General features: G+C 47.5%; 1 protein-coding gene across 3 annotated transcripts; it reads right to left on the bottom strand.

Annotated features, from left to right (window-relative positions):
* Positions 1-5: 5 nt before the first annotated feature.
* On the bottom strand, positions 6-10966 carry VEGFB (vascular endothelial growth factor B). 3 transcript variants are annotated; one of them, XM_081340789.1, is made up of 8 exons: positions 9290-10966; positions 8407-8467; positions 7123-7319; positions 5893-5966; positions 4027-4062; positions 3212-3337; positions 1801-1929; positions 6-829 (listed from the first exon to the last, which is right to left on the bottom strand). In XM_081340789.1, exons 1-7 carry the CDS (start codon positions 9359-9361, stop codon positions 1821-1823), a joined length of 675 nt encoding a protein of 224 aa, XP_081196915.1. In that variant the 5' UTR covers positions 9362-10966; the 3' UTR covers positions 6-829; positions 1801-1820. The 3 variants fall into 3 exon arrangements, with proteins under 3 accessions (XP_081196915.1, XP_081196916.1, XP_081196917.1); XM_081340790.1 differs by lacking the exon at positions 6-829 and adding an exon at positions 1208-1309; XM_081340791.1 differs by lacking the exons at positions 6-829; positions 9290-10966 and adding an exon at positions 8683-8741 and having other exon boundaries at positions 1208-1929; positions 8407-8469.
* Between the last annotated feature and the right edge of the window lie 444 nt (positions 10967-11410).

Raw genomic sequence — 11410 nt, 5'->3', positions numbered from 1 at the left:
CACAAGTCATAAAAGGACCAAGTTTGAAGACCCCTGCAATAATAATACATAATAATAATGTTATTAAATATTAAAGACAACGTTACTCACAAATTATTAAAAAAAAAATCACGTCTCTGATTGGAGAGGAGTTCGACCTGGGGGGGGAACAAAACTTTTTGAGCCGTAATAAAAGATGTCATATTTTTTTTAAAAAAAAATACAACCAAAAATAAAGAGCCGGCCCTGTGCAATTTACATGGTGAGAGCCATAATAATCAGAATACAGCTGGAAGGGACCCCTAGAGGTCATCTAGTCCAACCCCCCCCCTGCTCAAGCAGGAGACCCTAGCTCCATTTCAGGCAAAATGGCTGTCCGGTCTCTTCTTAAAAAGCCTCCGGTGTTGGAGCGTTCACAACTTCTAGTGGCAAGACGTTCCACTGGTTAATGGTTCTGATCCGTCAGGAAATTATTCCTTTGTTCCGGGTTGCTTCTCTCCTTGGATTAGCTTCCATCCTTTGCTTCTTGTCTTGCCTTCGGGCGCTTTGGAGGAGAGGTGGACTCTCCCCCACTTTTGGGGGCGCAGCCCCTCAAATACTGGAGCACTGCTATCACGTCACCCTTAATCCTTCTTGTCGTTAGACTAGGGCTAGGCACACCCAATTCCTGCCACCATTCTTTATATATTTTAGCCTCCAGATTTTAGCCCTGGAAAAAAAATAGAGGCTCCATCTCAAATGTCTGTTTGAAGATACCTGAAGCAGACAACACGTCCAGTGGCAGGGAGTTCCCCAGCTTAATGGGGGCAAACCTGGTCCTCTGGTAAATTTACACCCAGCTTCAAGACGGCTTTGGAAAGAGAGAGAGAGAGAGAGAGAGAGAGAGTTGACAGGACCGTCCCTTCTGTTCCCCCTGCCCCACAGAGGCCAGGCCTTTCTAAATATTGACTTATCAAAGGTTAAAACAGCAGGGGGGGGTGGTTTTCCTGGAAAAGCCAGGAGGGGGAGGCTTGGCTGTGTCCTTGGGCTTCCTGGTCTGGGAGAGAATCCAATCTAGCTCATGATATTGGTAATTCCCTCCAAATCCGAAATTGTCCCCAGCTCCTTGGGCTGAAAGATAAGTCTGCCTCTGAATATGGTCATCGAACAGATGAATCTGTCAGTATGGATAACTCTCGACTTAACAACAGTTCATTTAGCGACCGTTCTAAGTGACAACGCCACTATCAAACCAAATCAGTTTATTACAGCCACAGGGCCAGAAAACAGCAAAATATCCAATTGCAGGCTACTTCCATCCATCCATATATCAAAATGCACTGAGCGTGAGCTAATGATGGAAAAGGAACACGTATCATAAAATTAATTTTAAAATAAAAACCGCTGAAAAGGTCTAAAAATAATATTTGTCTGATTTATGCTTCCAACGAAGCCCCAATGCTGCTGCCCGTAATCCAGCCGTCTGCGGCCCTGGAAAAAGTGATTTATAACCTTTTTTCACAGTTGTGACCTTTGCAGCCTCCCCCTGATCACGTGGTCAAAATTCAGAGGCTTGGCAACTAGCCCATACTTACGACCGTTACAGCGTCCCGGGGGGTGGGGTTCACGCGACCGCGTGATCCACTTAACGACTGCAGCAATTCGCTTAATGTCGAAAAGATCCTAATGGGCAACGCGCTTAGCAAACCCCCTCGCTTAGCAGTGGAAAATCTGGTGCAAGTGTGGTCGTAACCCAAGGACTTTCTGTACCCGTTTTTCTTCCCCCTCGCCTCTCCCCCGCCCCCCAGCCAAACAAGCCTCTGAGCATGGAAAAGTTCACACCCAGCAGAGAACAGTCTTCGCTAGCCGAGCATAGTCAATGCTCTGTTAGGCTCGCTTCTTGCCTCCATCCAGCCTGAAACGCGTCTTTTACTTTGTCCCCATGAGGTTCGCCTTCGGCGCTTCACACATCTGGAAGGACAACAAAGGAAATTTTGCTTGTTTTGATTGACAGACTGACTCCTATTTTGGCTCAAGGGGCTGCAGGAAGCAAAGGGGCTTGGGGGGAGGGGGGCTGGCTGGGAGCTCCCCCCCCTTTCCCCAAACAGCACCCAAAGAAACCCCGTTTGCAATGAAAACATTTTTGCCCTCTTCCTGTTCGGCCGCATTTCTGGTTAAAAGTTCTAGAGAAAATTTTTCCTGAGGGGGGGGGGGGAAGGAAGCTTTTTTTTTTCTCTTTCTCTCTGGCTGTTCAAATCCTGAAAATAAAGCTTCCTTTTTGGTGCCACCGGAAAAAAAAAGGGTCTGGGCTGAGTTTGTACAGCATCCTTAAACCCGTTTTGAGTTTGTTATTTATTTATTCATTTATTTCTATTTCCCTTTATCTATTTGGATCCCTTTGGCAGACCTGCGCCTTGCGTGAAGTAGGTGGCACACTAGGTATCCCAGAATCCTTTATGACATCAATGTTTTGAAGGGATTTTATTATGTTTAAGGTTGATGTTAGTAATATTGATATTAGCAGTGATATTTTGTAATCATATATATATATACATATACATACACACACACACATACATATATATATATATATCTTTGTTTATGTGTGCAAGAAGTTTTGTAGGTGCTTTATATTGGGAAATTAGTTATATAAAAGCAAATGTTTCACGCTTTAGGTACAGGGGATTGCTTACATGAAAAGAGCATGGTGAGGGGAGGGGGTAAAGGAGTTATGGTGGAACCTGGGTTGCTGTGTATGAGTCATCATCTAGAAATTATTTTTCTGTATCTTTTGGTTCCTAGTACCAAGACCAGATCTCTTGGTTCTGGAAAGGTATAAAAGGTGGAAGACAATCTTTCCTGGTTGTGGCCTTCATCTCTCTACCAGCCACGAAGAGAGATGTGGTCACCCAACTCTATTCTGATCAAAATAAAAGTTGTTTGCTTGCTGAAACCTCGGCTGGGAAGTTTCTTTTGGCTCTTTTAAGTTCCTGAGTAACGCTGGGGCGATTGTGAGGCTAAGTGGGAAACCTTACAGTTTCCAAAGGGAGTCCCTACTCATTAACTACGAAGCCCTTTATCTCTCGCCCTCTGTCTGTGGTGGCTTTGTCTCCCTCAGCAGTAGCTTGCTGTCTTGTTTCGCTCACAACGGACTTTCTAAAGGAAGTCCGTTGTGAGTAAGGGAAAATCATCAGAGGGAGGGAAAGCCACCACAGAGAGAGGGCGAGAGATGTAAAAGGGAAGGCAGTTTTACCTGCAGGTCTTCTCGCTGAATTTCATCCCGCGCCTCTCGCAGTGCCCGGATCGGTGGCGACACACGCACCTGCAGGTGTCTGGATCCGGCTGTTTTTTCCTATCCCGACAAGGTGCACAGGACCGACTAGAGGGAGAAGGAAACCATGGATTAAGGCTCTCAGGTTTATACAGGTACAACGAGGGTGATCGCAACTGGCTGTCATTTTAAGCCAAGAAGGATTGTGCGTTTCTGCCAAGGAAATGGCTAAACCTGATTGTTCCCAAACCACCTCCAGTGTCTACCCCACCAGGATAATTCTGTATGTGTGTAAATCAGGTTTATGGGATTTGTAGGAAGGGGAGGGAAAGGGAAGGGGAGGGAGAGGGAAGGAGGGAAGGGAGGGAGGGAGGGAGGGAGGGAGGGAGGAAGGAAGGAAGGAAGGAAGGAAGGAAGGAAGGAAGGAAGGAAGGAAGGAAGGAAGGAAGGAAGGAAGGAAGGAAAGAAAATTGGAGAAAGGGAGAAGAGAGAAGGGAAGGAAGGAAGGAAAATTGGAGAAAGGAAGGGAGAAGAGAGAAGGAAGGAAGGAAGGAAGGAAGGAAGGAAGGAAGGAAGGAAGGAAGGAAAATTGGAGAAAGGAAGGGAGAAGAGAGAAGGAAGGAAGGAAGGAAGGAAGGAAGGAAGGAAGGAAGGAAGGAAGGAAGGAAGGAAGGAAGGAAGGAAGGAAAATTGGAGAAAGGAAGGGAGAAGAGAGAAGGAAGGAAGGAAGGAAGGAAGGAAGGAAGGAAGGAAGGAAGGAAGGAAGGAAGGAAGGAAGGAAGGAAGGAATCTTTTACCTAATTGAATTAGATCTGAAAAACATCCTCCTCGGTCTGAAAAACAAAAGAGAAGAATGACAGATTGAGTGACTTGAGTGCTGAAGGGAATATACCAAGATTTAGCGGCCGGTGCATCAACATTTACCATCATTATTTATTTAAAACATTTCGGCACCGCTTCCTCCTTAAGAAATCTCAGCGTTGGCCCTTCAGAAAGAAATTCGATCTACAGTCTCCACCCAGATTTGCAAGGGACCATTTTAAAATAAACTCCAAAGTTTTGCTGGGCAGAACTGCGGCATCCAAGCCGATGTGAAACCAGGATATGTGTAATAAATAGGAAGGAGACACCACGATGTGACTAATCTTATCATTTGAACAGAATAATAACATCCCCTGAGAGCTGGCAATCCGGACGGGAGAGCTAGGTTTTGCTGAATTTCCAAGCACACATCCTGAAGTTAATCCATTCCTTTTAAACGCCTCAAGCCATCGCTTCTTTTATAATGTAAATCCAACATTGTAAAGAATTTGAAAGCAGGTCTTTTGACACTTTTCACGGATTGCCTGGCCTACTTGCATCAAAAAGGTTCCTTGCTGTCATCAGTGGACAAAACTCTTTTAAGCGGTTTCTTTTATTAGGGCACCATATCACAGGAAGAGAATTCAAGCAACCTTCTGCCAGTTCTATAAGAACTCAGAATAATCCTTTCCCCCCCCCCCATTTTATTGCCCAGCACAGCATGGTGACTGAAAAATGGTGCAAGAAATTTAAACCTTCCTCCCCAGAATCATGTATGAGTCACATGCAGGTAGTCCCCGACTTACGACTTTAATTGAGCCCAAAATTTCTGTGGCTAAGTGAGACGTTTGTTAAGTGTATTTTGCCCGGTTTTACGACCTTTGTCGCCGCAATTGTGGATCACTGCAGCCGTTAAGTCAGTCACGCGGCTGTTAAGCGAATTTGGCTTCCTTCCCCTGGTCAGACGGTCGCAAAAGGGGATCAAGCAACCCCGGGACAATGTGACCATCATAAATATGAACCGGTTCCCAAGTGTCTGAATTTTGATCATGTGACCCGGGGGATGCTGCAACGGTTGTAAGTATGAAAAAGGGTCCTAAGTCACTTTTTTCAGTGCCCTCACTTTGAAGGGTCACTAAATGAATTGTTGTAAGTCGAGGACTATCTGTATTCAATTTTTTAATCATGTTATTAGGCTGAGGAAAATTGTGAGATGAGCGCTTTGCTTCTGGAGGGTGTCCCTGTTCCAGAATGCAAACTTAAATGTGGTTTCTAAACATTCATTTTACAAAAGAATGCACCTTCATAGAATAGCATAGCATAGCATAGCATAGCATAGCATAGCATAGCATAGCATAGCATAGCATAGCATAGCATAGCATAGAATAGAATAGAATAGAATAGAATAGAATAGAATAGAAAATAGAATAGAAAATAGAATAAAAAATAGAATAAAAAATAGAATAAAAAATAGAATAAAAAATGGAATGGAATGGAATGGAATGGAATGGAATGGAATGGAGAAGAGAAGAGAAGAGAAGAGAAGAGAAGAGAAGAGAAGAGAAGAGAAGAGAAGAGAAGAGAAGAGAAGAGAAGAGAAGAGAAGAGAAGAGAAGAGAAGAGAAGAGAAGAGAAGAGAAGAGAAGAACGGAACAGAATAGAATGGAACAGAACGGAACAGAATGGAATGGAACAGAACACAATAGAATTATTTTATTGGCCAACTGTGATTGGACACATGAGTTTGTCTCCCGTGCATAATTATAAAATTATAAATAAATTACATATTATAGTTATTATCATTGTAAGTTATAAATAAATGTTTTTAGGATACCTTTTGGATATGTACCCTAAAGTCTTACCTACACATGCATTCCAGATGCTCTTCAAAAGTCAGCTGGGTTATATATCTGTTTGGAAAGAAGCTAGCCATTACCTAGAAAACAGGAAGATGATCTTCACTCTTTAAGTCCAGGACTCGGTGCTAAATACATGCATTGTTATCTCCGGTAAGTAGAATTTCAATTTCAATTCAATGTATATTTCTGGCTGTTTTTTAACATGCCTAGCCAAGTCAATACCTACGTGTCATAATGATGTGGGAGGGACTTTGAAATAATGCTGCTAGGGCAGGGGTAGGCAACCTCGGCTCTTTTATGACTCATGGACTTCAACTCCCAGAATTCCTGAGCCAGCATGGCTGGCTCAGGAATTCTGGGAGTTGAAGTCCATGAGTCATAAAAGAGCCGAGGTTGCCTACCCCTGTGCTAGGGGAACTGTCTGATTGAGAGACAGCTGAGGCCCCCAAATAGTCCTCGACTTACAGCTCAATTTGTTTAGTGACCGTTCAAGTTACTGGGGGGGAAAAAGCGACTTATGACGTTTTTCACACTCTACGACCACTGCAGCAGGCCCATGGACATGTGATCAAATTTCAAGACGCTTGGAAACCGACTCGTGTTTATGACGGTTGCAAAAGAGGGTCACGTGATCCCCTTTGGCGACCTTCCGACAGGCAAAGTGAATGGGGAAGCCAGAGTCCCTTAACGACCGTGCCACTAACTTAAGAGCTGGGGCAAGAAAGGTCGCAACGTGGGGCAAAATTCACATCACGACTGTCTCGCTTAGCAACGGAAATTTGGTCGCCAGTCGAGGTCTACCTGTAAGTAAAAATCAGAATTCTCCTTCCACTTCAAGGTGCGGGAGGGGAGCTGTGAAAATCAGCAGCCAAACCCTTCAAGAATTGTCCCAGAGGAGACTGTTTTATTTTTTTTTTACACAAGGCCACTGGACTTTTCTTGAAGACGTTTCGCTTCTCCTCCAAGAAGCTTCTTCAACTCTGACTAGGTGGAGGGCCACGGAAGGATTTATACTCCTCGCAGACAGCTGGCCAATTGTGCTGAACTGAAATTGCGTGTGATCTGGAGGACTGAGCCTCTCCATGGAGAAGCTGGGCAAATAAACTGTGCTTTGCGATTTTCTCACCCCTTTGAATGAGCAGGGATTCGAATCCAGAGCTGGCTTTCTTCTCCCTCCCTTTCGAAATGTCACACACACACACACACACACACACACACACACACACCTCTTACCTCCAAAATCACTTCCCGGGAACGGCTGGGCATGCAATGCAAGGAGTCGTCAGAACAGCAGCCGGCGCAGCGGCTCAGGGCCACGCAGGACGGGATCACAATGTGGCTGCCCAGAGACGGATGTTCTGCCGTGACCGAGACCATCGTCTCCTTGGGCTGGCAGACGCTGCGGTTGTAGACCTCCAAGAAGCGGATCACTGTTGGGGAGACACCCGGGCTCTTAGCTGGCTCGCCTGTCCTCAAAGAGGACCGGCCCCACGGTTGGCCCTTGAGGCTGTGGTGGACCCAGGAGGCAAATTCTGGGTGCAGCAAAAAGGATACAGAAAAAAAGAAGGTCCTCCCGCCTTGAGCCTGTGGCCTTTCGGTGTGTGTGTGTGTGGGGGGGGAAGAGATGCTTGATGTAGGAGGGAGAGAGAAAACTTGGATGGAATGATGCAAAATTTATTTTTACCTCCCTCTCTCTTTCCCTTCTGTTCTTCCCTTTCCCTTTCAATTTTTTTCTTTCCTTTTTTCCTTCCTTCTCCCCTTCCCCTCCAATTCTCCTTCCTTCCTTCCTTTCTTCTTTTCCTTCCTTCCTCCTTCCCTCATTCCATCCACTCTCATCTATCTATCCTTTCAATCAGCTCTCTCCTATCTCTCTACCTACCTGCCCATCATCTCTCTTCTATCTATCCTTTCAATCTCTCTCTCATCTATCCTTTCAATATCTCTCTTCTATCTGTCATCTATCTATCCTTTCAATCATATCTCTCCTATCTCTATTTACCTACCTACCTGCCCATCATCTCTCTCCTATCCTTTCAATCATCTCTCTCCTCTCTCTACCTACTTACCTGCCCATCATCTCTCTCCTATCTATCCTTTCAATCATCTATCTCTCTCTCTACCTACCTACCTGCCCATCATCTCTCCTATCATCTATCTATCTATCTATCTATCTATCTATCTATCTATCTATCTATCTATCTATCTATCTATCTATCTATCTATCTATCTAATCTGGGTGACTCAGGACAGCTTACAACATTAAAAACCCACAACCCAGAAGCCCATAAAAACCCACCCCATTTATTTTACCCATCCCATGTTAAAGCAGGCAAAAACTGTGGGACACTCCCTGCAAAAAACATTCCCAACGTTCAGCGTCTTGAGGTGGTGGGCTGCAATCCCTGCCCGTGGGGATGAGGATGATGGGAAGTGTCACCCAACCCACTTGAAGACTGGGGACGGCAGGTTTAATGGTAGGGGGGGCACCTTCCCCTCCTTCCCCAATCTCATCCTTACCTTCCATGGCGGGCAGCACCTTCTCAAGTCCAACCCCTTTTTTCTCTGGGGGAGGCACTGTCTGTCAATGGAAAAATGGGGAAAAAATATTCAGGATCTCCTTGCATAGATCAAAAATGGAGATTTATGGCTGTTTTGGACCAGCTGGGTGGTCGTCGCTCAGCCAGCACAAGTTTTGGGGGAGGCTGGCTTACGGTGTCCCTTGGCCCCCTGCCCGATTCTGCCTTTTGATGCTTTCAAAGCACACACCCCACACACACACTGATGATGTTCCCTAGTTGGGTCATGAAACGTCTGCAAGAAAACCACCAAGCTCAGAGAGCAACAAGGACCCCCACAGTCCTCCTCCTCCTCTCTGCAAACTGCACCTCCTTCTAGCACTGATGGTGTTCCCTAGTTGGGTCATGAAACGTCTGCAAGAAAACCACCAAGCTCAGAGAGCAACAAGGACCCCCACAGTCCTCCTCCTCCTCTCTGCAAACTGCACCTCCTTCTAGCACTGATGGTGTTACCTAGTTGGGTCATGAAACGTCTGCGAGAAAACAAGCCAGCACTGAGATATTTGATGTCGGGCAAAGCTGCTCGGTACATCCTAACTGGGCATCTCTACAAACCGAAGGAATCTTGGTCATTGCACCCTGAGCGGGCCTTGCACCAAGCCCAAGGGGGGGTCATCCAGCTGTGGGCAGCTGTGCCAGGGCTAGGCATCCTTGCCCACAGCGCTCTGGATCCAGACACACCATTTGGAAAAAGTTCAAAGGGGAAGCCAGGCTGCTGCCCTGGACTGGGGCAAAACCCTCGGCTCTTCTCCCCTGGGGTAGCCCCTTGCTGCCCCCTCCCACCACCGCCACCACCAGCCCTGCCATTTCAAACCGCCACCTACCGTCGGCGAGCAGGCGGGCAGCTGCCAAGCGGCCACCGAGAGAAGACAGAGGAAGCCACAAGGAGTTTTCATGGTGGGTCAGGTCCACCAGGCAGGGTGGCTGGGGGTGTGGGGGGGCTTCGAACGGTGCCCCTCGCCGTGGGAGGGAGCAAGCTGGCTCCAGTCCAAGGCCAGGCTTGGCCAAAACGTGCCGCCAGCTGCTGCCAGGCAGTCTGGGAGAGAAGCAGCCTGCTGCAAATAATGCAGATTTTTTTTTTCCCCTTTCAAAAAAAGAAAAAAAGGAAGCTGAGATTTCAAGGGCACGGGAGGCACAGGAGCCGCTGGCTCCTGCCGCTTCCCTCTTCCAGCGGCCCAGGGGAGAAGCCCAAGGTGCCAGGCGCTGGCCAGGCCGCAGGTGCGCCGGCTGCTGCCCTCCGCCAGCCCAGGCGGGCAGCTGGGATGCTGGGGACCGCCAGCGGAGCCAAGGCAGGGTGGCTGAGTGGCGTTCATGTGACCAAAGGGTGCCAGGCTGGGGAGGGGAGGGGAAGGAGCCCAGCCTGGTGGGGAAAGAGAGGAGACGGGCGGGCAGCCAGCAATGAGGCTGGGCCCACGGTTGGCTTGGAGGAGCTTTGGTCCCGAGCCCCCCCCAAGGGAAGAGGGTGGAGTGGGGAAGGGGGTGGGGGAATTTGCTGTCTTATTTATTTAGCTGTGGCCTGCCTTTCTTGTTTGGTGCAAAGAACTCCAGGCAGGGAAGGTATCCAAGGCAACCTCCTCTTCCTCGCCACAACAACCCTGCGAGGTAGGCCGGGTGGTGTCTTTTGCAGCAGTGTTTTGTGTTTTTTGTTTTTTTTTGCAGAGCGGCTTTTGTGTTCGCACCCTGACCCATGCAATCAAATCCTTCCCCCCCCCAAAAAAAAAAATCTGCTGAAGAGACTCGCCCCTCAGTTAATAACAATAATAAAGTTGGAAGGGACCTTGGAGGTCATCTAGTCCAACCCCCTGCTCAGGCAGGAAACCCTAGACCATTTCAGTCAAATGGCTGTCCAGTCTCTTCTTAAAAACCTCAAGTGATGGGCAGCCACAAATACCAGAAGCAATTTATTAATCGTTCTCGCTGTCAGGAAGTTTCTCCTTAGTTCCAAGTTGCTTCTCTCCTTGATGAGTTTCCATCCGTTGCTTCTTATCCTGCTTTCAGGCGCTTTGGAGAATAGCTTGACTCCCTCTTCTTTGGGGCAGCCCCTCAAATATTGGAAGACTGCTATCCTCTCACCCTTAGTCTTCTAGATATACCCAGTTCCTGCAATCATTTTGTCCAGAGAAGCAAGCAATGGGTGGGGAACCAGATAGAATACAAAATAACAGAGTTGGAAGGGATCTTGGAGGTCATCTAGTCCAACCCCCTGTTCAGGCACTTCAGACAAATGGCTGTCCAGTCTCTTCTTAAAAACCTCCAGTGTTGGAGCATTCACAACTTTTGGAGGCAGGTTGTTCCACTGGTTAATTGTTCTAACTGTCAGGAAATTTCTCCTTACTTCTAGCTTGCTTCTCTCCTTGACTAGTTTCCATCCGTTGCTTCTTGTCCTGCCTTCAGGCGCTTTGGAGAATAGCTTGACTCCCTCTTCTTTGGGGCAGCCCCTGAGATACTGGAACACTGCCATCATGTCACCCCTCGTCCTTCTCTACATTAAACCAGAGAGAAGGACGAGGGGTGACATGATGGCAGTGTTCCAGTATCTCAGGGGTTGCCCCAGAGAAGAGGGAGTCAAGCTCTTCTTGTCGGCTGGCTATTCATCTTTCCTTCCCCATCCCGGTTTCTGCACCCTCGAGATTAAAACAGCATTTCGCACCCACTGCTCACCGCAGTTGTGGGTGCTTGCTAGACAACAAGGTGGAGGAAGCAACTGTGCATCGGATCTGCCGGGAAAGAGCCCAGCTTTTTTGTCTGCCTCTGTGTCTGTGTGGGTTTCATCCTACAGGTAGTCCGTGACTTACAGCCACAAATTGGGATTGGACCTTCCTGGGTCATTAAATCAGCCCAGCCTGATTTTTACCACCTTTGGGGCTGCGAATCAGGCGGTCGTTAAATGAATCATGCGGTGGTTAAGCGGATCCGGCTCCTTCCCCCCCTCCCCCTTGTTGGAA

This window comes from Vipera berus (assembly GCF_964194415.1).
Source record: "Vipera berus genome assembly, chromosome: 16".
NCBI lineage: Eukaryota > Metazoa > Chordata > Lepidosauria > Squamata > Viperidae > Vipera > Vipera berus.
Note: the sequence above shows the minus strand (reverse complement) of the source record. Positions and strands in the feature narration are given on the sequence as shown.